Genomic DNA, 27,229 nt, shown 5'->3' with positions numbered 1-27,229 from the left:
CCCAGTGCTAAACCTTTCATCTAATTTCTAAATTGCTGCATTGCTGCATTTGTAAATGTCAAAAGCCAATATAAAGGAATAGGTTAAAAAAAAAAAAAAACGTGGGTTTAGGAATTTTTTTTTTTTTTTGTATAATCCTCCCTTAAAGGGGACGTGGCAGGGGGTGTGTCCTATGTCTACATACTTTTCCCATCTAAAACGGTTGGGAGGTATGTGTTTATACTTTGCTATGTGTATACACTATACAGGAGACAGAAGACACACCCACCCTCCCTATCCACTAATCACTATCCTGGGTTTCTAACTTTTCTCTGTGTATACGCCGTACAAGACTAAAGACACACCCACCCTTCCAATCCACCAATCACCAATCTCCTAAGTGTCGAGGCGCATCCAGATGACATCACTAGCTTTCATTTCTGTCTTAATGTCTCCATATCAGGGGCCATTTTTCAGTAGATTACCGAGCTCGGGAATAGCCTGGGCTTCAAAAAAATGTCCCCTATAGAAGGGTAGAGTTGTGTGAAGTGCACATTTCATACAGAATTTCTCCTCGCCGTTAGACGAGTGTGTGCTCCGTGTGTCAGGCTGCTATCTTCACCCTACGTGTTCTCCTCTGTCCTGTATGTGTGATACAATGGAAGTGATATGTCTCCTCTGAATAATACCTGAGGATTGTCACATGTGGCTCTAGACATAATTCCAGCTGTACCTACCTGCCGGGGACAGTCTATAACACCTGTAAGTAGCACCCTGTGGACTTTGATATTGATGTATGTGTATAGTTCTCTAAGTAAGTGTCCCCCAGGATAGAGAGCAGGGTGAAGTGCAGTGTAGATGGTAGACGCAGGTTCATATTTTCTTTACAGTGGTACACTCAGTATTAAAGCACACCTGTCACTTCATGTTCACATGGAGGAAGTGTAAACAATATCATTCCGTACACCTCAAGTATGTTTGGACACAAGTCTGAAGCCACCTGAGCTATCCCCGCCAGGAGGCTGTCAAAGCGGACAGCCAATCATAGGCAGGTAAAGGCATGCCTTGCAGCCACACATCTACAAGGGGCGTGTATGTGCAGGTCGCGGGAATGCCCTCCCCCGCCTATGATTGGCTGTCTGCAGTAACAGCCTCCTGGCAGGGATAGCTCAGGTGGCTTCAGACTTGTGTCCAAACATACTTGAGCTCATCTCTCCCTGCACCTGTAGTGCCTGTATCCTTGGGCATATGTCAGTGGGTAATGCAACATGCTTTTAAAGGAAAAGTTCACCTTTTGTAAAATATATAATGCATGCATGTCTTTTTGCAGGTAAAAAAATTGCATTTGTTGTATTTTGTTTTTTTTCCATTGCTGCCTTTAAAGCGTTTGTAAAGGTGTTTTTTTTTTTTTTTAAAATAACAAACATGTTATACTTACCTTCACTGTGCAGCTCGTTCTGCACAGAGTGGCCCCGAACCTGGTCTTCTGGGGTCCCTCGGCGGCTGTTTCAGCTCCTCCCCGCAAGCATTCACCACCTTAATGCGAGCTCCCTCGCACGGTGGTGAGTGCTTGCGGGCGCGCTCCCGTGATACAGCCGGCGGCTATAGCCGCTCACTGTATCACTCGGCCCCGCCCCCCGGCGCGCCGCGTCATCGGATGTGATTGACAGCAGCGCGAGCCAATGGCTGCGCTGCTTTCAATCCATCCACTGCAGCCAATCAGCGGCCAGGGTGAGCGGAGGAACAGATGTCGGGAACGCGAAGCTGACTTTCGAGGCGTCAGGTAAGTAAAACGGGGGGGCTGGGGGCGGCGGTTCTGTCAGAAGTTTTTTCACCTTAATGCATAGAATGCATTAAGGTGAAAAAATTTTTACCTTTACAACCCCTTTAAGCACTTCAATACCAGGCACTTTCGCCCCTTCCCGCCCAGGGCAATTTTCAGCTTTCAGCTCTGTCGCATTTTGAATGACAATTGTGCGGTCATCCATCACTGTACCCAAACTAGATTTTTTTTTATCATTTTGTTCCCACAAATAGAGCTTTCTTTTGGTGGTATTTGATCAACTCTGCGGTTTTTATTTTTTGCTAAACAAACTAAAAAAAAGAACAAAATTTTTGAAAAAAAAAATTTTTTTTTTTCTTCGTTTCGTTTATAAAATTTTGTTTTCTCCTTCACTGACAGGCACTGATGAGGATGCACTGATATGTAGAATTGATGGGCACTGATATGCAGCACTGATGGGCACCAATAGGCGGCACTGACATGCAGCACCGATGGGCACTGACTGGCGGCTGTGATGGGCACTGATTGGCAGATAGGTGGTACTGATTGGCACTGATGGGCAGCACTGATGTTGAGGTACTGACCGGTTTTACTGCTGGGCACTGAGATTGGCACTGTGGTGGGCACTGATTGGCACTTTGGGCACTGTGAGCTGTGTTTTTATGGGGCACTGACTAACAGCTTATGGGCACATTTTAAAACATGTTGTGGCACATCTGAGGGGGATGTGCTGATAATCAATTTGCTGATTATCAGCACAGACCACCCTCTGACAGGGAGAGCTCCCCTCACTGGGAGCCGGTGGCTCCCAGTGAGGGGAGCTCTGAGAGCTGATTGGAGGGAAGGGACACACGCCTACACCTGTCAATCAGCTAGAGATACCTCCCCTGTCACCTTTTTTCTCTTGGTGTCAGAAAAACTTGTCAGAAGTGATTCATGCTGATAGCAGAACGAAGCAACCAGAAATTATACTTAGTGCTGTGGATTGAGACAATTACACACTATAGAGGGATATGCTTTGTTCATATTTCATGTCTGAGGTTTACAGCCACTTTAACTGAGAACTACACAATGACTGACGGTACTTGTAGTCTAATGAATTCATAGGAAACTGTGAATGAATGATGGGGCCGTGTGGGCGGAGCCCCACACAGCCTTACTGGTTTCAAATTGTGACTGCAGGTGCGGGGAGATGACCTCCCACCTTCTGTCACAGAGCAGGGAGCACTGGCAACAGGAGGTGGGTGAGAAGGGGGAACACAGGAAGCGCTACCTGAGTGTAGTATTAGAGCACAATTTAATGGCAAAATAAGCAATAACACTCACAGGATTAAGATTAAAAACAGGCTTGTCTATATATGGTATCTCTCCTGGCGTCCAAGACAGACATCCACGCGTTGTGTAGATGGCAGGGGGTCCGCTGTCTGTCATGTGGCCACCAGGAAGTCAGCCCCCTGCCATCTGTCACCAGTCTTCTATTACTTAAATCCAAAAATCACAAAACACTTCTCCTGCGCTTGTGTACTGGGTCTAGGGATGTGTGGTGCATTCAACCCTTCTTGTATGAAAAGTCAATTGCCTTGCTGCCCTCCTCAGAACAATGGGTGTCTTTGGAACTGTAACATATAAGAAAGAAGGGAGGGCACACAACCTTGTGTATTACCAAAAATAATTTAAATAAAGGTAAAAACAGCAATGGTTCTACTCTCATAAAAACGTGGTAACAAGGCAACAGCAATAGCAAACAGTTTCTCTTAGGTCTGTAGTTAAAACCGGAGATGCCGGAGGACCATGCGGTATTGCGGGGTGGCTAACGCGTTTCAAGGGTGGACCCTCTTCCTCAGAGTCAAAGCAATTAATTTTATTACCTAAATCCACCCTGTGTATCTTCTCCACATGCAAACGTGTCCTTCAAGCCGTCATATACAGTGCAATCCAGTAACCAACAATCTTATGCTCTTGCTTAGTGACGGGATTGCACTGTATATGATGGCTTGAAGGACACATTTGCATGTGGAGTAGATTGGTGACATATATCATAAATAACACAGACACTGTTATATGGGGTACTGGAAAATAATTTATTGCAAACATTTTTTTTTTTGAAAAAGTATTATGTTGATTCTATATGAAATATGCTGAGATCATTTATTATTTAGGAAGTATCATATTGCACATTGATTTGCTGGAATGGAAGTATTGTGCGGCACTTTTAGGTATATTTGTTGATCATTGGTGTACATGGGAATACACTTCGTGTTAGCAGCAATACACATAGAGGTTGATTTACTAAAACTGGAGAGTGTAAAATCTGGTGCAGATCTGCATTTAAATCAGCTTCCAGGTTTTGTCAAAGCTTATTTGAACAAGCTGAAGTTAAAAGCTGATTGGCTACCATGTACAGCTGCACCAGTTTTCCAGTTTTAGCACTCTCCAGTTTTAGCCCCAGTTCATGCCGAATGCACTCTGTCAGTGCTATGTCATGTGCAGCTTGTTGACATCTGTGCAATTATTATGCACATGAAATCGCCCAAAATAGTGCAGGAACCTTTCAAAGTAGTGCAAGTTGGAGTTGCACCGATTTGAGCAGTTCCATAGGCACAAATAGGAATGCGACTTGTCATGCGATTTTAAACTGTCAAATTACATGACAAGTCACATCGGTGTGAACAGGGGCTTGGTAAATCCACCCCAGAGTGATTGAATCTTCACAATAAGTTGTTATATTTGCGCCAGGGTTTTTTTAAATGACCTTGTTAAAGGAGATCATGCCTTAAACAGGGCACTTGGAAGCTATATTTGTGTATATGAAAGCAGTTCTAATGGTAATATAAATAAATATGTAATGTCATTTTTGCTAGGTTAACACTTAAATGATGCTGTAAATTAGAGAAAAGTGACGAAACTATGGATTTTGGTAAGTTTTTCCTTTCTGTTTAATGATATTAGTACTCAAGCGCTGGTGTGGTAAAAAATATAAACAATAATAAAACTATATATATATATATATATATATATATATATATATATATATATAGTGATAAAAGCTGCAACCAAAAAGGTGATCTCTCACTAATACAAATAATATGAAATAAAAAATATATGGTGTGCTAATATCAAAAATGCTGATATTAATAAGTGCTATAGTGATTCCTATAGGTGGCTTAACCACTATATAAAGTGCAAAGTGCCTATAGACAAACCTGGAAAACTTATAATTAACAAATAAAAACAAATGTGCTAAATATTGGGTGTGCACAATGAACTAATTCCCACTCTAATGGTGAATTGCAACAAAGGTATATACATGCTTAAACCGATCACATCCGATGTTATTCCTGCTAGTAATATAAAGCCAGGTATATGAAATATTAGGTTTATGCAATGGACTGAATATCACTGATGACGAGTTATAAGCAGAAAGTGCATGTTTATAAGGTCCCATCCATTATTGTTTCCGCTGGTAAAGCTGAAGCCAGGTAAGGAAGCATGAGAAATAAATAGCAAGAAATAAAAATGATGGATCTTCCAGAAGATAGCTACCACATGAGATGGCTTGCAGTTCTAATTCAACCAGCTGATTTGATCACCCCTTTCTGTTCATAATCTCCATATCCTCCAGAGCTCAAACATATAACAGAAGAGAAAACAATAGTGTAATACTGCAAAACTAGTGTCAGCTAGCTAAAGCCGATACACTCACATACGCCCAGTGGAAAACAGCGGTTTGCGTCACAGGTCACGTGACATTCTCAAGTTTCCCTTGAGAATGTCACGTGACCTGTGATGCAACCCATCGGGAGGAGGAGCCAGTGACGTCAGCCACGAGTGTGCAGCTACACGAACAGGCTGTGAGGAGGAGTGAGCCTGACTGTCATTCACGCTGTTTTCCATTGAGCGTATGTGAGTGTATCGGCTTTACCTAACTGACACTAGTTTTGCAGTATTACACTATTGTTTTCTCTTCTGTTATATGTTTGAGCTCTGGAGGATATGGAGATTATGAACAGAAAGGGGTGATCGAATCAGCTGGTTGAATTAGAACTGCAAGCCATCTCATGTGGTAGCTATCTTCTGGAAGATCCATCATTTTTATTTCTCATGCTTCCTTACCTGGCTTCAGCTTTACCAGCGGAAACAATAATGGATGGGACCTTATAAACACGCACTTTCTGCTTATAACTCGTCATCAGTGATAGTCAGTCCATTGCATAAACCTAATATTTCATATACCTGGCTTTATATTACTAGCAGGAATAACATCGGATGTGATCGGTTTAAGCACATATATACCTTTGTTGCAATTCACCATTATAGTGGGAATTAGTTCATTGTGCACACCCAATATTTAGCACATTTGTTAATTATAAGTTTTCCAGGTTTGTCTACAGGCACTTTGCACTTTATATAGTGGTTAAGCCACCTATAGGAATCACTATAGCACTTATTAATATCAGCATTTGTGATATTAGCACACCATATATTTTTTATTTTCCTTTCTGTTGCATTTCTTACTTGTAGTTTAATACTGACAAGACAGTTCATTGTACATTCTTCTTTAGAATGATCAAAACTAGGTAATGCAATGGCCTATCTGAAGAATCCATTTCTTTTGTAGACAGACAGGTTTTTTTTTTTTTTTTTTTTTTTAATCTATCATCAGATTGTAACATGTTTGGTTATCTTAAAGCTGAATTCAAGAAAACTAGCTAAACTCGCCATTTAAATATACTATATACTGCACCCAGCATAAATGAGTACACCCCTTATGAAAAGTAAGATTTTAATCAATATCTCAATGAACACAAGAACAATTTCCAAAATTTGCTGAGTTTTATAGAACATTTGTTTAGCTCATTACATGGAAGTAAGGTTAACCACTTAAAGACCAGCCTCGTTTTGGATTTTAGGTGTTTACATGTTTAAAACAGTTTTTTTGCTAGAAAATTACTTAGAAACCCCAAACATTATATATTGTTTTTTTCTAACACCCTAGAGAATAAAATGGCGGTCATTGCAATACTTTTTTTTTGCACCGTATTTGCGCAGCGGTCTTACAAGCGCACTTTTTTTTGGAAAAAATTCACTTTTTTGAATAAAAAAATAAGACAACAGTAAAGTTAGCCCAATTTTTTTTTTTATATTGTGAAATATAATGTTACGCCAAGTAAATTGATACCCAACATGTCACGCTTCAAAATTGCGCCCGCTCGTGGAATGGCGTCAAACTTTTACCCTTAAAAATCTCCATAGGCGACGTTTAAAAAATTCTACAGGTTGCATGTTGTGTTACAGAGGAGGTCTAGGGCTAGAATTATTGCTCTCGCTCTACCGGTCGCGGCGACACCTCACATGTGTGGTTTGACCACCGTTTTCATATGCGGGCGCTACTCACGTATGCGTTGGCTTCTGCACGCGAGCTCGTTGGGACAGGGCGCTTTAAAAAAATTTTTTTTTTTGTTATTTATTTTACTTTATTTTTTCACTGTTTTAAAAAAAAAAAATTTGGATCACTTTTATTCCTATTACAAGGAATGTAAACATCCCTTGTAATAGAAAAAAGCATGACAGGTCCTCTTAAATATGAGATCTGGGGTCAAAAAGTCCTCAGATCTCATATTTAGACTTTAATGCAAAAAAAAAAAAAAAAAAAAAAAAAAGTCGTTTAAAAAAATGACACAAAAAAAAATGTGCCTTTAAGACAAGAAGACAAGTGGGCGGAGCTGACGTAATGACGTCGCTCCCGCCGTCCTATGGTATGGAGACGGGTGGGCGCCATCTTAGCCTCACTCGTCTCCATACTGAGGAAGTGAGAGGACCCAATCACCTCCGCCGCTACCGACGGCTCTGGTAAGCGGCGGGGGGCGCGGGAGGGGGGTGGCACCTCTCCCGCCACCGATTACGGTGATCTCGCGGCGAACCCACCGCAGAGACCACCATTATCGTGTACAGAACCGCTGGCCCTAAAGATGGATACCTTGGTCGTGGCAGCAGCTGCTGCCGTTACCAAGATATCCATCTTTAAAATAATGACATATATACAGTGGTCGGTCGGTAAGTGGTTAATAATATAACTTTAGATTACAAAATCTTCAGTTTTACTCAAATTAGTTGATGCAAAAATGAATATACCCCACAACAAAAACTGCTCCATCTAGTATTTGGCTGGCTTCAAAACTGTATGGCGTCGCAAAGGTGAGGAGTATAAAGAAAAATGCATTGTGCCTACAGTAAAACGTGGTGGTAGCAGTGTCCTTCTGTGGGGCTGCATGAGTGTTGCTGATGTCAGGGAGCTGCATTTCATTGAAGGTATCATGAATTCACAGGTGCACTGCTCTATATTGGAATAGAAGATGCTACCATCACTCTGTGCCCTTGGTCGTCGTGCACTTTTCCAACATGACAATGATCAAAAATACACATCTAAGGCCACTGTTGCATTTCTGAAGAAGAACAGGGTGAAACTGATTCAATGGGCAAGTATGTCTGCTGATCTGAACCCAAACACCTATGGGAAGTTCTGAAGAGACAAGTAGAGCATCACTCTACATCCAGCATCCAGGCTCTAAAAGAGGTCGTTCTTGAAGAATGGAAAAAGATGGGTGTTGCAATATGTCGCCAACTTGTTCATTCCATGCCTAGAAGACTTGGTGCTGTCCTTACAAATCATGGAGGTCATACAAAATACTAGATGACCTATGACCTCCATGATTTGTAAGGACAGCACCAAGTCTTCTAGGCATGGAATGAACAAGTTGGCGACATATTGCAACACCCATCTTTTTCCATTCTTCAAGAACGACCTCTTTTAGAGCCTGGATGCTGGATGTAGAGTGATGCTCTACTTGTCTCTTCAGAACTTCCCATAGGTGTTTGGGTTCAGATCAGCAGACATACTTGCCCATTGAATCACTTTCATCCTGTTCTTCTTCAGAAATGCAACAGTGGCCTTAGATGTGTATTTTTGATCATTGTCATGTTGGAAAAGTGCACGACGACCAAGGGCACAGAGTGATGGTAGCATCTTCTATTCCAATATAGAGCAGTGCACCTGTGAATTCATGATACCTTCAATGAAATGCAGCTTCCTGACATCAGCAACACTCATGCAGCCCCACAGAAGGACACTGCTACCACCACGTTTTACTGTAGGCACCATACATTTTTCTTTATACTCCTCACCTTTGCGACGCCATACAGTTTTGAAGCCATCAGTTCCAGAAACATTTATCTTGGTCTCATCGCTCTAGAGTACAGAGTCCCAGCAGTCTTCTTCATTTTCAGCATGGGTTCTGGTAATTTTTTTTTTTTTCATGGACTTTAGGAGAGGCTTCCTTTTGTGGATGACACCCATGCATGTCATTCCTCTGCAGTGTATGCTGTATTGTGTCACAGGAAACGATCACCCCAGTTTGGTTTTCTATTTTAGCTAATTGCAGTGAACTCGCATGATGAATTTCTTCAACCCTTGTCATCAGAAGACGCTCCTGTCCAGGTGTTCATTTCTGTGGACGGCCTGGACATCTCTGTGATATGGTTGCAGTCCCATCTTGTTGAGATTTTTGTATCACTTTTGCTACAGTATTCTGACTGATAAGTAAAGCTTTGCTGATCTTCTTGTAGCCTTCACCTTTCTTGATAGTTTAATTGGCTTCTGTAAAAAAAAAAAAAAAAATTTTTCCCTAGTATATGAATGTGAGTTGAGGACTTTGGATTGTGGGCTTCTTGAGGGTAGGGTGCGATGTATGTGTGGAGCGCTGTGTAAATTGATGGTGCTATATGGGTACCTTAATCACTTGAGCCCCGGACCATTATGCTGCCTAAGGACCAGAGGTCTTTTTCCAATTTGGCACTGCGTCGCTTTAACTGCTAATTGCGCGGTCATGCAATGCTGTACCCAAACAAAATTTGCGTCCTTTTCTTCCCACAAATAGAGCTTTCTTTTGATGGTATTTGATCACCTCTGCAGTTTTTATTTTTTGCGCTATAAACGGAAAAAGACCGAATATTTTGAAAAAAAATTATATTTTCTACTTTTTGTTATAAATAAAATCCAATAAACTAAATTTTAGTCATACATTTAGGCCAAAATGTATTCGGCCACATGTCTTTGGTAAAAAAAATGTCAATAAGCATATATTTATTGGTTTACGCAAAAGTTATAGCGTCTACAAACTAGGGTACATTTTCTGGAATTTACACAGCTTTTAGTTTATGACTGCCTATGTCATTTCTTGAGGTGCTAAAATGGCAGGGCAGTACAAAACCCCCCCAAATGACCCCATTTTGGAAAGTAGACACCCCAAGGAAATTGCTGAGAGGCATGTTGAACCCATTGAATATTTATTTTTTTTTGTCCCAAGTGATTGAAAAATGACCAAAAAAAAAAAAAAATATTTACAAAAAGTTGTCACTAAATGATATATTGCTCACACAGGCCATGGGCCTATGTGGAATTGCACCCCAAAATACATTCAGCTGCTTCTCCTGAGTATGGGGATACCACATGTGTGGGACTTTTTGGGAGCTTAGCCGCGTACGGGGCCTCGAAAACCAAGCACCGCCTTCAGGATTTCTAAGGGTGTAAATTTTTTATTTCACTCTTCACTGCCTATCACAGTTTCGGAGGCCATGGAATGCCCAGGTGGCACAAACCCTCCCCCAAATGACCCCATTTTGGAAAGTAGACACCCCAAGCTATTTGCTGAGAGGCATGGTGAGTATTTTGCAGCTCTCATTTGTTTTTGAAAATGAAGAAAGACAAGAAAAAACTTTTTTTTTTTTTTTTCTTTTTTCAATTTTCAAAACTTTGTGACAAAAAGTGAGGTCTGCAAAATACTTACTATACCTCTCAGCAAATAGCTTTGGGTGTCTACTTTCCAAAATGGGGTCATTTGGGGGGGTTTTGTGCCACCTGGGCTTTCCATGGCCTCCGAAACTGTGATAGGCAGTGAAGAGTGAAATCAAAAATTCACGCCCTTAGAAAGCCTGAAGGCGGTGCTTGGTTTTCGGGGTCCCGTACGCGGCTAGGCTCCCAAAAAGTCTCACACATGTGGTATCCCAGTACTCAGGAGAAGCAGCAGAATGTATTTTGGGGTGTAATTTCACATATTCCCATGGCATGTTTGAGCAATATATCATTTAGTGACAACTTTGTGCAAAAAAAAAAAAAAAATTTGTCTCTTTCCCGCAACTTGTGTCGCAATATAAAATATTTCATGGACTCGACATGCCTCTCAGCAAATAGCTTGGGGTGTCTACTTTCCAAAATGGGGTCATTTGGGGGGGGTTTTGAACTGTCCTGGCATTTTATGCACAACATTTAGAAGCTTATGTCACACATCACCAACTCTTCTAACCACTTGAAGACAAAGCCCTTTCTGACACTCATTGTTTACAGGAAAAAGTTTTTTTTTTTTTTGCAAAAAAATTACTTTGAACCCCCAAACATTATATATTTTTTTAAAGCAAATGCCCTACAGATTAAAATGGTGGGTGTTTCATTTTTTTTTTTTTCACACAGTATTTGCGCAGCGATTTTTCAAACGCATTTTTTGGGAAAAAACACACTTTTTAAAATTTTAATGCACTAAAACACACTATATTGCCCAAATGTTTGATGAAATAAAAAAGATGATCTTAGGCCGAGTACATGGATACCAAACATGACATGCTTTAAAATTGCGCACAAACGTGCAGTGGCAACAAAATAAATACATTTTTAAAAGCCTTTACAGGTTACCACTTTAGATTTACAGAGGAGGTCTACTGCAAAAATTACTGCCCTCGATCTGACCTTCGCGGCGATACCTCACATGCATGGTGCAATTGCTGTTTACATTTGACGACAGACCGCCGCTTGCGTTCGCCTTAGCGCGAGAGCAGGGGGCGACGGGTGCTTTTTTTTTTTTTTTTTTTTTTTCTTTATTATTTTTTTGCTTTTTTATCTTATTTTTAAACTGTTCCTTTCATTTTTTTTTTTTTAATCATTTTTATTGTTATCTCGGGGAATGTAAATATCCCCTATGATAGCAATAGGTAGTGACAGGTACTCTTTTTGAAAAAATTGGGGTCTATTAGACCCTAGATCTCTCCTCTGCCCTCAAAGCATCTGATGACACCAAGATCGGTGTGATAAAATGCTTCCCCAATTTCCCAATGGCGCTATTTACATCCGGCGAAATCTAAGTCATAAAATGCTCGTAGCTTCCGGTTTCTTAGGCCATAGAGATGTTTGGAGCCACTCTGGTCTCTGATCAGCTCTATGGTCAGCTGGCTGAATCACCGGCTGCATTCTCAGGTTCCCTGTTGAGACAGGAGAGCCAGAGAAAAACACGGAAGACGGTGGGGGCATTCCCTCCCACGGCTTGTAAAAGCAGTCTAGAGGCTAATTAGCCACTAGGATTGCTTTTACATGAAAGCCAACCGCTGGCTGAAAAGAATGATACCAAGATGATACCTAAACCTGCAGGCATCATTCTGGTATAACCATTCAAAGTCGTGAATGGCGTACTTGAAGACAAAAAAATGGTTAACAATAAAGCACAGTAAACGGTAAAGTATAAATAATTGCATACCTGAAAAGCAAACATGATAAAACATTGCAGAATAGAATACAGTAAAAAAGAGCAGAACAAGAGAGAGAGAATAGAGAGAGAGAGAACAATAAAACGACAACTATTTTTTTTTATTTTATATATATATTTTTTTTTTTACACTTTTTTTTGTAACTAACTTTTGTAACTGTAACCGGTTCCAGGTTCGGGTCTCTCAAAATGCGATGGCATCTTGGGAGACCTTGTGAAAGTGTGCCTAGTCTGTGCAATGCTGTACCCTACGCTAATACTCAACTAATGAATGGTAGCGTTCAAAACATTCACCAATGCAAAGACCAGGATTGTCAGGACAGGAGGGACAATAATAGCGGGTGTCACGCCTATATTCGCGCTTGCTGCAGACACGACATCTTTTTTGGGGGTTCGTTGGGTAGGGGTACTCGGGAGGACATAAAGAAAATGCCTCTCATGCAGCCGACTGCATTTGGTTGGGGATGTGAATGGGGGAAGTACGGGTGCTGCAGAAGTGGTGGGTTCTCAATTAGGATTGGCAAATGCAGCAGGAAGGGCACTATCGGCACGGCGGGCCTGTGTTTGTCTTCTTAGTGGCAGCGGGACACTACTTGTGCTTGCCACCTCACCAGCTTGAACTGCACTTATGGGACTCGCCACGTCACCAAGTGTTACTGCAGTGCTGGTTTGACTACGACCAGGGTGTACTAGGCCGCTGGCGCTTGCCAGTTCAATAAAAAGCTACCAAAAAAACTGTTAGCGATCGCAGGGATCAGGCCTGACTCTGCGAATGCTGCAGTTATGCGTTAAGTGTTTTGTAAGTGACAGTGATCGATCGATACTGCACTTGGGTGGGCTGGGCCGGGCGGAGGGGCAAAATGCAGGTGCTAGCAGGTATCTGGGCTGATCCCGCTAACACTGCGTTTTTGGGAACCCTAAACTGCTGGGGACGCCAGTATAGATCTGATCGGATCAGATATTGATCCGTTCAGATACTATACCACTAAGGGAGGTGTACGGTGCGGGCATGGGTGTTAGCGCTACTGGCGCTAACCTGACGCTGCCTGGGGCTGGTGCTTGCCAGTTCACCAAAATGCTACCAAAAAAACTGTTAGCGATCGCAGGGATCAGGCCTGACTCTGCGAACGCTGTAGTTATGCGTTTAGTGTTTTGTAAGTGACAGTGATCGATCGATACTGCACTTGGGCTGGGCCGGGCGGAGGGGCAAAACGCAGGTGCTAGCAGGTATCTGGGCTGATCCCGCTAACACTGTGTTTTTGGGAACCCTAAACTGCTGGGGACGCTAGTATAGATCTGATCGGATCAGATATTGATCCGATCAGATACTATACCACTAAGGGAGGCGTATGCTGCGTGCGTGGGTGTTAGCGGCACTGGCGCTAATCTGACGCTGCCTGGGGCGACGCATATCACCGCCGGGCGATCAGGGGGCTAAACCTTTATTCGGTAATAAACGGCGGGTGCCCTGACACTATAAAAAATAAACAAACTAACCAGCGTCAACCGTAACAGTTATACGGTGATCAGTGGTGAAAGGGTTAACTAGGGGGCCATCAAGGGGTTAAAACATTTATTCGGTAGTATATGGGGGTCCATGTCGCTATAAAACGCTGACGGCGAACCTAAATATTTAGGTCCCTAACTAGCGTCACCAGCGACACTAATACAGCGATCAGAAAAATGATCGCTTAGCGACACTGGTGACAGGGGGTGATCAAGGGGTTAAAACTTTATTAGGGGGGGTTAGGGGGGTATCCTAGACCTACAGGGGGCTAATACTAACTGTCCCAACACTGTAACTGTCACAAACTGACACCAATGCAGTAATCAGAGAAAAAAAAAAAGAAAAAAAAAAAAAAAAACTGCTGGAGTCAGTTTGTGACAGGGGGGGGGGGTGATTGGGGGGGGGATCGGGGGGGCGATCGGGGGGGGGGGGGTCGGGGTGTTTTGTGTGCCTGGCATGTTCTACTGTGTGTGTGTAGTGTTGTGCACTCACATACCTGTCTTCTCTCCTCGGGCCGGAACGGAAATTACCGAGCCGAGGAGAGATGACATCATTTCCTTTGCTGCTGTTTAGCATACAGCAGCAAAGGAATGATGTGATTGGCCGGCGGCGATCGCGAGGGGGGGGCCACGAACGGATGGCCTCCCCCTCATCTCCGATCGCCGTGGGACAAAAGATGACCGCCTCGATCGGACCCCCCACCCGCGGAAGGCAAATCACGTATATGTACGTGATTTTGCCTGTCCGTGCCACCTTGCCGACGTAAATCGGCGTGAGGCGGTCGTCAAGTGGTTAAATAATAATAATAATAATAGAGGAGTATATTAATGAGTCACTATGTACAGGAATAGGGACAATTGTAGACACGCACCCACACTCACTCAGGTTGAACTGGATGGACTGGTGTCTTTATTCAACCTTACTATGTAACTATGTAATGAAATTATTTTCTTTCTCAGGCCTTGTGACATTTTTCTTCCATGTGGTGCCATTGCTGACAGCATGAAATGGGAAGGGGTTTTCTTTAACCACTTCAGCCCCAGAAGAATTTACCCCCTTCCTGACCAGAGCACTTTTTGCGTTTCACCACTGCGTCACTTTAACTGACAATTGCGTGGTCGTGCGACGTGGCTCCCAAACAAAATTGACGTCCTTTTTTTTCCCCACAAATAGAGCTTTCTTTTTGGTGGTATTTGATCGCCTCTGCGGTTTTTATTTTTTGCGCTATAAACAAAAAAATAGTGACAATTTTGAAAAAAAACAAATTTTTTTTTAAACTTTTTGCTATAATAAATATCCCCACAAAAATATTTAAAAAATAATTTTTTTTCCTCAGTTTAGGCCGATACGTATTCTTCTACATATTTTTGGTAAAAAAAAATCGCAATAAGCGTTTATTGATTGGTTTGCGCAAAAGTTATAGCATTTACAAAATAGGGGATAGTTTATGGCATTTTATTAATATTTTTTTTTATTTGACTAGTAGTGGCGGCGATCAGCCATTTTTATCATGACTGCAACATTATGGCGGACACATCGGACATGTTTGACACATTTTTGGGACCATTGTCATTTATACAGCAATCAGTGCTATACAAATGCACTGATTCCTGTGTAAATGACACTGGCGGTGAAGGGGTTAACCACTTGGTGGCAGTGTAGAGGTAAGTATGTCCTGGGGAATGTTTCTAACTGTGGGGGGGGGGGGGGGGGCGTGGCTACGTGTGACACGTCACTGATCTCTGCTCCGATAACAGGGAGCAGAGATCAGTGACACTGTCACTAGGCAGAACGGGGAGATGCTTGTTTACATTAGCATCTCCCCGTTCTTCCTCTCTGTGAGGCGATTGCGGGTATCCCTGCGGCGATCAAGTCAGTGGGACCCGTGACCCGACTCACGGAGCTCCCGGCCAGGGCACGCGCGTGCCGCCGGCTGCGCACACGCAATGGCACGGCAGCACATTTAAAGGGACGTACGGGTACGCTCATTTGCCCAGCCGTGCCATTCTGCCGGCGTACATCGGCGTGCGCCAGTCGGGAACTGGTTAAGTAACACCATTAATAATCATCTGTCTGCTGGACACCTGTTTAATGAATAATTTGACTCACCTGTAGTTGAATTCTTGTTAATTAGGATTTTGTTGTCTAAAATTTAGCATGAATTTGTTAGGAAAAATACTTTTTTGTGTGTGCAAATTAAACAATTCTTGGTTGCAATGATTGCCCCGTATTTGTAGGAGTATTTTGTAGTATAGTGTCCCATAGAAAATGTTGATTCTGACAGATCTGTTGTGGTGTGCTCATTTATGCTGAGCGCAGTGTGTGTGTGTGTATATGGCGATATAATTATATATCTCCTATATAGGAGCCTTCCCTGCCAAATGATTTGAATTCCTGTGCACACACAGTCATGTCAAAAACTCAACAATGGAAGACAGCTATGAACAAATCCAGCTGCATTTATTTAAGGAATATAGTATGGTTACCTCCCTGCCTGTAGGTTGATGGAAAAATTCAGGTGCAGCAACAGACTGATTATGTAATTTCTCTGCTCTCTCCTCATCCCAGTAAGTTTCTTGTCAGAACATGGGAATGCAGCACACCTAATTGGCCCCAAGCGCTGTCTTCCCTCTATCAGACTGCTGCTGTACAGGGGATAACAAGGGGCTGATATCGGGTCAATTACGGTACTTTGACAAGATGAACTTGAAAATACATTCCATCCTAACCTTGGGAAATCTGAGGATTCTTCATTGCAGTGGGGCTGGACCTGCACTGCTAGAGTTAAAGGGTATCTCCACTTTCGTGGGGGAAAAAATAGCAAAAAAAAAATTATATAGTGTATACAATTGCGACACAAGTCATATTGTAATTGAATGTTATTAAAAATGACCTTTACTTTTCAATCTGCAGCTGCTGTAATTTTCTGTAAATGCAATATGGCTACCTGTAATGTTCTGTATACAAAGTATATACTGGACACACCCCAGAAACATAATTTCCTGCTTGAGTGATTGGCTCACTGATTTTGCCAGAAGTCTGCCTAAAGTACAAGTCAGATTTCTGGCATCCCTGCAACAAAAATGTCGTTTTTGGTGAGATACTTCCAATAGGAACATGTCTTAAGGGATGCAGGCCCAGCAGATTTCCTCATTGGTGCTCTGCAGCTGCACAGCTGATTGATAATTATGAAACCACTCCCATTGGACCCACTCAGCACAGAGGAACAAATAGTGATTTCTTCAGAATAACAAACGGTAGGAATCTGCAGCAAAGTTTGTTATAATCCTTGCAATGTACAAAGATCACCCAGAGTGGAATGTTTTTTTTTCTCAACCAAAGAAGTTACGCTTTAACCACTTGCCGACCGCCGCCGTCGTTATACGTCGGCTGTTTGAAGAGGAATATTGTTGCTATGGCAGCAGCTAGCTACCATAACCCCGGCACCCCCTCCCGCCTCGCTCCAGTGCCCTCCGCCGGCTTACCGGAGCCGCTGGTAGCGGCAGGGGCGTTCGGATCCTTCTCCGTGTATGGAATGTAGCGAGTAGTGAGTGGAAGATGGGCCCCCACCCAGCTCCATACCATTGCAGGGCAGAAGCGACATCAAAATGTCACTTCCGCCCATAGCTCTTAAAGGGACATTTTTTATAAAACATTTTTTTCAAATGACTTTTTTTTTTTTTTTTAGTGTAAGTATGAGGTCTCTTTAAATTTACAGTTCTTGTCATGCTTTTTTTCTATTACAAGGAACGTTTACATTCCTTATAATAGAAATAAAAGTGACACATTTTTTTTTTAAAGAACAGTGTAAAAATCAAAAATAAAATTAAATAAGAAAAAAAGAAAAAAATGTTTAACGCCCCCCGTCCCGCCGAGCTCGCGCACAGAAGCGAACCCATACGTAAGTAACGTCCGCATATGTAAACAGTGTTCAAACCACACATGTGAGGTATCGCCACGATCGTTCGAGCTAATTCTAGCCCTAGACCTCCTCTGTAACTCAAAACATGCAACCTGTAGAATTTTTTAAACATCGCCTATGGAGATTTTTAAGGGTAAAAGTTTGTTGCCATTTCATGAACGGGTGCAATTTTGAAGCGTGACATGTGTATCAATTTACTCAGTGTAACATCATCTTTCACAATATAAAAGAAAATTGGGCTAACTTTAAAGTTGTCTTATTTTTTTAATTCAAAAAAGTGTATTTTTTGAAGACCACTGTGCAAATACGGTGTGACAAAGTATTGCAGCTCCATTTTATTCTCTAGGGTGTTAGAACCCCCAAACATTATATATTTTTTTTCTAACAAAAAAAAACTGTTTTAAACCAGTAAATGCCAAATCTCAAAATGAGGCTCTGTCCTTAAGTGGTTAAAGTAGAGCTAAAGGCAAAACTTTTTTTTTGGTTTCATTTTGGTTAGAGGAAGTGAGGGTTATAACCCCTGTCAGTTTTTTTTTTTTTTAACATCTCCCATTGGGGAGATTTCCCTTAGCTGAAACTGGGAGTGTAAGGAAATCCTTCTTCCAAAGTGAGTTATAGAGGAAGAACAACTATGGAGAGTGAAAACGCTCCAATTTATTTGTTGCCAACATCCCAATATTTTGTATGATCAAAAGAAACTGCAGGTGGTGCAAAACATCACCATACATAATAACAGTACAGCATATACATATAGTACCTTGCTCAAAAGAGCTAGGGAGACTTTGAAAGAAACACTTCTCCTATAGCCCGACGCCTTTCGAGAATCTTGAAGTATATCCCTTCTTCAGGGGCATAGAGAAGGTAGAAGTGGTTAAAATTTCTCTGAAACAGAGAAAATAAAATGTGCGGTTCAAAAACATAAACGGAGCAAAAATTGCGTCAACATGTGGAACACACTAGCCGTAAAAAGTGCATATACCAGTACTGTGTCATAAAATCAGATATTCCTAAAGGGTTGAAAAGGAGCTGAGCAAATAAGGAAACGCATTTTGAAAAATGACCAAATGGGTGGGGAAGCCCCCAGGCTCAAGAAGTCCCTCACAAGGATCCCCAGAAGGGGTCTCTGCAGCCAACACAAAAGAGCATGATGTAGGACTGGCATATTGGATAGTTAGTCCTGCAAGAAAAAAGATATTCGAACATAATGGCACATATGGATCAATGTAGAAGGGGGGGGGGGGGGGGACATTAATATTATGATTAAGGATTAAATGGCGAAACCAGAGAGTACATGATGAGTTTAAACATGATCAAGATTATGTAAAATAAACCAAATAAGTTTATATCCTTGATGTAAGTAAGTAAATATATATATATATATATATATATATATATATATATAGTGACGGTATGCAAGGTGATATAGTGGATAATCGCTACATTTCACCTCGTCCTGTTGTAGGGGGTTGAACCGGAATCCGGCCCGGGTTTTTCCAGCCTCTGTGGCAGGCTTGGTTCTGGTCCGGATGTTCTGGTCCAGTTGAGCCCACACTCAAGTGGACTTTAAATAACCAGGAAGAGAGCTCAACAGGGCTCTGGTTTTGAGACTCAGAAAGAAACCTAAATGAGAGGAGCTCTGGGTGTTGGACTAAAAGGTCTACTTTTCCGCATGTTTTTTGTGGGTGGCGGGGACCAGCCCCGCACTGTATAGAGAGGAGACTATTTGTTTAGTTAGCGCCGGAGGGCAAGGATTTCATTTACTGTTTGTTTTTATTTTTGCAAACCTCCTGCAAATAAACCTGGCATCTGCCAGATTTTGAAGAAAGTGCCCGTTTGCTGACTGTCATGCAGAAAAAAGGTGATCCCCACGAGCTAATTCCCCACAATATATACACTGTATATGGGAATAAGGAGGTTCAGCACTATGGCAACTATTCAATGTAAAAATGGCCAGAAAAGGAAGAATCCTCAGTCCGGTCCTTCAAACAATGAATTAAATGAAAAACCAAGAGAGGGGGGGGCGGGATTATTAAAGCCCATAGGGTATTGCATACGGTATAAAAGAAAGGATAGAACTCTACCTTGATGGAAAATGTGCGCCGGCTTGGTCCCTAAGAAACCCCTGAACAGCAGCATCCGCAAGGAGCAGGCGCGTCGTCCGGAGTTATAAGGGGACGCCAGCGCATGCGAAGTGCTCACATTAACGGCGTTGACGTCATACACTGTGTAAACAGCGACGCGTACACCCACGCTGTTTACATGTCGCCAATCATGGCAACCAGAGTGCCAGTGTTGACGTCAGCGGCGGCGCCACGTGACGACGATGTCAAAGCACAACAAGGGCGTGATTAAATACAAGGAAACGCCCACTAACCCTAAAACCGTTCAGCACAATAAAATGGCCACCTTGGATGCCGAAACAAGCACAGAAACATGCACAATCAGGGGGGCTACATAGAGAATCATCAAAGGTGCCAGTATATACAGAGGGGCTCAGGGGAGTGTGAGGCTGCCGAGAAAACGGGGATCCCCAGATGAGTGGGAGGGCGCCGTGCACATACAGCCCACCGGCACACAATAAGCAGCGAATGCAGGGAATATAGCAGAGTCCCACCGGGAGGTGGGACCGTGCCACGCCCCACAGTGGCACGTACATAAAGGCCCACCCTGCAAGGGAGTGGGCCTTTGTGCGCCGGGCGGGGACAAAAAGAGCCAAGGGGGGAGAGGAAACAGGCAAATGGTCTGAACCGCAAATAAATAAATAAACATATCAATAATACACCCATAGGGAGAAACAGCTGTAAGATGAATAGGAAACAAAAATGATGATAGTTGGATCAAAATAATGGTATGAATGTGCATGCAGACACGGCTGGAATGTGCCCATGGTACGCTTAGGAATGGTGGTCCTGGCAGCAGATAGCAACATAAAAGATCAAACAGTATCCTGAAATCATTTGATGGTAAATAGGATAAACAAGGAAAGGGGAGAGAGGGATTGGTACAGGAATGACAACAGTGCATGAATTGGAAAAAGCATGGGAATACAGAATGAAAAGTATTAACATAAAAATAAACATTAAACATCGATAATATCCATTGTTATGCCCATGAAACATGGCATACTTGTACTGGACATAGTTTATACAGAAGTAAAGCCGTATCTAGATATAACTTAAATGACAATCCACATTGTCAGCACTGTAGACAGATTTAAAGAGAGAGTCCAGATGTATGGAAGTGACCATCCAAGAAGGAATGTATCCACAGAGGATCTGAACATAAATCTATTCCTTTTTGCATCCCCCTGAAGCAAAGAAGGGACAGTAGCTCAGTTGAGTATTAAAGTCTGGTGATAGGGTAGCATTAAGCTCAGCAATCCACCATGCTTCATGTTGGAGTAGAACTTTGTTCCAGTCCCCGCCTCTGTTGATGGGATGTACCCGATCCAAGATGGTAAAATGTACACGGGGAGATATGCCCTGGTGGCAATATCTCCCGTGTCGTCCAAGAGGGAGGTCGGGATTGGCACAAGTCATGCTGGTGATGTGTCTTGCAGCCCTTCTCCAAAATTTGAGGGTTTTTTTTTTTTTACCTATATAAAAACATTGGCATTGGCATGTCAATAAATAGACGACCCCTGCAGTTTTGCTATTTGTGTAATGTTTGGGTTTGTAAGGTTTACCATTAGGCAGAATCGTATTGGGTTGTATGTTCATGTATCTACAATATGAACAATCTCCACAAGTGAAGGTGCCCAATCTTTTACATGGATCAGATCTGAAGGTACCTACATATTCGCTTCTTACTAGTTGATCTTTCAAAGAATGGGCTGTATGCATGTAATGGCCGGGGTTGTAGATATATGTTGTTTTAAAGTGAGATCAATCTGTAGCAAATACCAATGCTTTTCTATTATGTTGTGATTAATCGTGTAGTTTGTGTTTTGGTATCTCGTTTTTTATGGGAAAAGAGCAAGTCCTGACGTAAATGTCCACGTGCTCGTCGAAAGGCCTTTTTGAGGCATGTCAAGGAGTAGCCTCGATCAAGGAGTCTGTCTCAGAGTGAAATTCATTGTGAAATGTAGGTTGGAAATATTGTTATTCGTGACCTGAATGAATGCCTGCAGAGCCTCGGACGTGCCGTCCCATATCATTAAAATATCATCAATATATCTAAACCATGAAACGACATGGGTCGTGAAAGATGCCAAGTCGCCGCTTAATAAAAGAGAATGTTCCCACTCCCCCCAGGTACTGGCTGGCGTAAGATGGGGCACAGCAAGTCCCTATTGCCACCCCCTGCACCTGTAGGTAGTGGGACCCATCAAAGGAAAAGACGTTGTGTGTTAAGATGAAATCAAGAGCCTCTATTATAAAGGTATTGAATTTGCGGTCATCTTTGTGAGACTGAGATATAACATGTTTTACAGCAAGAAGACTGAGGTCGTGAAGAATCCTATATCGTATAACTACACTCCTCACGACCTCTGTGCAGGCCAGTCAAGTTCCTCCACCCCAAACGTGCTCATCCATGTCTTTATGGACATTGATTTGTGCACATATATATATTTGAAAAATGATCAGTCCTGATGTATATTGACTGCCTATCTCATTTCTTGAGGTCCTAAAATGTTGGGGCAGTGCAAACATCCCCCCAAATGACCCCTTTTCTGAAAGTAGACAGTGCAATGTATTAAGAGGAAGGGCAAGTTTTTTGAATTTGTAATTTTTTTTTCTCACAATTTTCTGGTGATCAGGAATTTTTTTTCTTTGTGATTGCTTGTTACAGTGATGATCACTGTAACGGGAATCGTTTGAACTGTCATGAATGGCTTCCATTCATGACTCATTGTTTGCTATTGTGATGCTGTGATTGGCCCACAGCTATCACAGTACAGGGTGCTGTGATTGAACCAGGTACCATATGATCACTGATGACCAATCACAGATCACACACAGTAGTAAACAATGATGTCATGGATTTGATTCATGACTGTTGCCCCGTGACTTACGGGTACATCGCGGTGCCTGGGGGAGCCGCTAGCAATAAATGTACTGTTGGTGGTCGGCAAGGGGTTAAAGCAAACCTGTCAGTTGCTTTCCATTCTCGAACCCCTACATCATTACAGGAAGTGAAAAAATCTAAAAGAGGCTGTGGCATTAGAATAGAGCTATGGTAATACACACAGACTGCCAGAAAGGGGAGTATAATTGCTTTTTTCTATATCAGGGAACTCTCATTTCAGTTTTAAGTAACCTGATCTTACGGTTTTCATGTTGTTCTCTTCTCAGTACTTCTGTTTCCCCCTTTAGGTGTTCCCTCTGTTCTTGTAGCTACTCCCACTAACTCCCATAAAGTAACCATGTCTATTCATAAATATTTCGTATTCTTTCTTTTGAGACTAGCAGATGTTCTGAGATCCGCTCTGATTATGCAACATGCAGTTAAACAGGTTCTTCCATGTTTATTCATTGTCTATTAAGTATAGACTTGTATAGAAATAATATAAACATTATCTTTGGTAAGTAAATCACTATGTGTGTTTTATTATACAGGATATTGGAATGTATGTGAACAAACCGTTGTTCTCCAAGGAGCACTGCTTCTAGCAGAGAAACTTGCAGTACACAAATCATTACTGGAATTTAAGAAGCCTGACTGGCCTCTCATTGAAAAGCCAATAACTGATGCTCTAAAGGAAATCAGCTCAGGTACCTGGTCACAAAGCCACGGATGGAGGAAAAGAGCCATCGCTATATTTTGGGCCAAAATAATTTCTTGCCGGTCACAGCTGTCCCAGGATGCCGACCTGGACATCGAGAGGAAGTGGAAAGAGGATGTTTTCTTTCCAGTGGGAAACATGATGCCAAAAATAAATAATACATTTCTGTATGAACTGCTGAAAGCTACGAAAGCAGCAGATATATTTGCAGAGCTGCTCTTGGCACTGCCAGCAGATTTTTGGGTGAATGAAGTATCCTTGTTGCTAGACCATCTTTGTGATGAAACGTCTATAGAGGATGTGACTTTCTTTTTGGATGTGTGGTGGGAACTAATGAAAGGTTATAAGCACAGACAGGATGAGACTGTTGGGATATTTTCAGCTGTTGCATATCAGTACTTGTCTAAAACGAATGATGAACTTTTGCCAAGCTCAAAGAGATTTAAACCTGACCCTGAGCAAGCTTTACCTCCAGATAGTAGTATCCTTGCAGAAATTCTGGATAGACTTCATAATATTAGGCCATACATCACTAATGCCAAGTTGAAGTGCTACGCAATTGCTAACTTAGCAGACATGTTATGCTCCTCTGCATTCCTGGAGAAAGAGTCAGGGCATCTTCCCGTAAGGCAGTACTTAGAGAAACTGGTTGCTGTTCTTTGTTTTTGTAATACTGAAACCAAAAACCTCCATCCCCAAAGCTACCTCCCGAAAACGATAAGGGAAGCAGAGAGGGTTGTTCAAAGTGGAAACATAGCTTCCAAATTTAGATTAACAAAAGAGGCTCAGCAGTTTAGTTTAAATTTACTCCAAGATCTGCTTCTTCAGTGGGGAGAAGAACTGCACAATTATATTAATAACAATGAAGATATTGGGTACGAGTGTTACAGGATGAACAGCAGCCTAGCATCCTTGCAGAAAATTCTGTTTGCATTGGAATGTCCAGAGCAAAGGGAGAATGGTTTAAAAATGGCAAAGTATATTGCCAGCCTACAGGAGAAGACTGCTACGGGTCAAATAAAATACACAAGAAATGACACTGATGCGATGGCAGCCGTTGCCATGAACATAATTAAGGATAAGATGGACCGCTATGAAGAAGTTTGCGATTTATTTGCTTCAGAAGTTGCCTGGGCATTTACTAATTACTGGTTTAATTGCCTTAACAAGAACAAGGAACTGTTTCGAGATGCAGACCTGATTTTTAAATTACTGGAATCTGTGGATAAAGCAACATTGGAGCAAAGCAATCAAAATATTAAGCAAATTGAAAAGTGTGCCAGTATTGTTTTAGATCTGTACTGTGATCTCCCTTTAGAAAAGATGAATAATGTGCTTCTAAAAGTGTTATGTAGATGGGGAAAGAAAGGGCTGTCTCATTGTATGATGGCATTTACAGATCACTTCCAGGAAGAGCTCAACATGACATTCAATCAGATCTCCCAGAAAGTAACAAATGACAACCCGGTTGCTAGAGTGGCCAGACTGGCTTTGTTGCACCCTGAACAAGTGGTCAGCAAAGCATGTCACATTGCTGTAACCAACCTTGGTGCTCATGTCTTTTTATCAAAGATACTGATTTCACTTCCTGCCTTAGGTTTTAGGAATGCTAATAACACAGAGGTATCTGACTCATTAATATGCCAGTGCTTGATGGAAACCTGCTGGGGCAAACTTTCCTCAGATAAGGAAGAAAGTCAATTTTTATACTTACTAACTTATTTAATGGGGTCTTCTGAAAATGCAGACAATAACACCGCATCTCTACTGCAGCCAGCAGAAGTGGTAAGGGCATTTGTTCTTCCATACCTACTTGATGAATGTGTTCATTTGAAGTCCTGTTTGCATATTCTTCAAAAGGCACTTGGTGTAGAGAATCCAATAGATACCTCTGGCAAGCACTGGGTTCTCTCCTGCTCACCATTTCCACTTATGATGTCTCTATGTAAACTCCTTAATAGCTATAGTAGGTGCTGGCAGCATTCTGATCAACCATATTGCCTTACATTGGAATCCAAAGAATTAATCATAGACATTCTTACTCAGCTATATATTGTGATCTTGCCAGAGGCTGATAATTGTACAGAAACTTGGAATAAGTCACTCTTTTGGCTACACAGAAAAATGGAGCACTTAGATTGGGTTGTACGATTGAGAATGAAGCCAATATTTGGAAAGCACTTCAAGTATGAAGTCCCGGCTTCTTTGTTTGAGGTTTGCAAACTTTCAGAGGACGAGTGGACAACACTTAACCTTCCAGAGTATGGGCTGGGAACAGGTCTTTTGGCTTGGATGGAATGCTGTTGTATATCAAGAGAAATGAAAGACCAAATGCTGTCCCTTTTGTGTGTCAACATAGAGGACCCAGAGGAGGTCAATTTCTTTAGCAAGGGGTTCTTGGTGGCCATGGTTCAAGTCCTTCCCTGGTGCAGTTCAACTGAATGCAAGCTTCTCAGTGAAGTTGTGAGGACTCTCCTGGAAAAACAACTTCTCCATGTGCCATATACTCTTGAATATGTGCAGTACATGCCTCTTCTTAACCTCCGGCCATTTGCCTACCATCTGCAGTACTCTGTCCTCCTCTTACGAGTTTTCCAGCTCCTCTGCAGCTCTAGCTGTTCTAATTGGCTTACCCTTGATGGCCAAAAGCATATTGCAAGGCTTTACAGCGGCTGCGTCTCAGATATATTAGATGGGGTTAAAAAGCAGTTGTTGGACTGCAGTCTTCAGTTGCAGAAGGAACAGAAAGAAGTAGAATATGTTCAGGAGGTTTTGTTCATTTATAGTCAAGTATTCTGCCATGTCCTCCATATTATAGCAATGATGTTGGAAAACACATGTGAACCTCTTTTCTTTTTGTCCCTTGAAATTCTTTCCTTGTATGAGACCCTAAGAGCTAGTGATACTTCTAAAAACAGCTTGCTGAGAAAAGCAAATGATAGACACTTCTTAAAGTCCATCACTGCAGGCGTGAGTAATGAGCACCATCGGGCCACTCTGATGCAGAAAATTAACAAACTTTAAACAGCAGGTGATTGAAAAGGATCTGTAAGTGTACAAGCTAAAAACTATTACACAGGCCAATTTAAATCAGCCATAGAAAATAAGTCATAACATTTGCGTTACCTTATTTAGCATATGCACATTTTAACTCCTAACTTGGTTTATACTCCTAATGCAAGCAAAGCACGCAATCAAGCCAATGTCTGATTTAAATACTACATTATAACATCCATTTGAATAAATATGTCAGTTACACAAGAGCAATACAATAATTTGTTCCAATTGCAAAAAGGTTATACCTTAAAGATACCTGTATGAGGAAGTATGCCATTGCTGACCTCCATTATGAAAATAACAGTTCCCTGTTTCTCATTATGATCCAAAGGCTTCAATACATTTTCAGTCACTGACATGGAACAAGTATGCAAGTTAGAAGCTTTGACTTATGCTCTGCATAAGTGTTTTCAAATATTGCAGCTACAAACAGCCAGCCAGCTAGAATTAAGTAGTTAAGCATAGGTTAAACCCATATTTTTGTCTTTGAATGGCTCCTTAGTTTTAACATTGTACTTAATTAATTTTGCTTGCCACGAGTAAATGTCCACTAGCTAATTATTTGAATCACAAGGTTTTTTTTTTTTCTTACTATGAATGACTTTGTTATGAATACCATGCACTGTTTATTTCAACTTGTTTGACTAAATAAAATATTAATACCTGTGAA

General features: G+C 41.8%; 1 protein-coding gene across 2 annotated transcripts; it reads left to right on the top strand.

The window, feature by feature from the left end:
• The first annotated feature begins 444 nt into the window (after positions 1-444).
• GEMIN4 (gem nuclear organelle associated protein 4) lies at positions 445-27,229 on the top strand. Of its 2 annotated transcripts, XM_073615132.1 has the most exons (4): positions 445-741; positions 2,162-2,338; positions 4,624-4,679; positions 23,336-27,229. In XM_073615132.1, the coding sequence occupies exons 3-4, from the start codon at positions 4,670-4,672 to the stop codon at positions 26,524-26,526; spliced, it is 3,201 nt and encodes a 1,066-aa protein (XP_073471233.1). In that variant the 5' UTR covers positions 445-741; positions 2,162-2,338; positions 4,624-4,669; the 3' UTR covers positions 26,527-27,229. The 2 variants fall into 2 exon arrangements, with proteins under 2 accessions (XP_073471233.1, XP_073471232.1); XM_073615131.1 differs by lacking the exon at positions 2,162-2,338.

This window comes from Aquarana catesbeiana, linkage group LG02 (genome assembly GCF_042186555.1).
Source record: "Aquarana catesbeiana isolate 2022-GZ linkage group LG02, ASM4218655v1, whole genome shotgun sequence".
In the NCBI taxonomy this organism is placed as follows: Eukaryota; Metazoa; Chordata; class Amphibia; order Anura; family Ranidae; genus Aquarana; species Aquarana catesbeiana.
The sequence above is the reverse complement of the archived record's forward strand: the minus strand, read 5'-3'. Positions and strand labels throughout refer to the sequence as shown.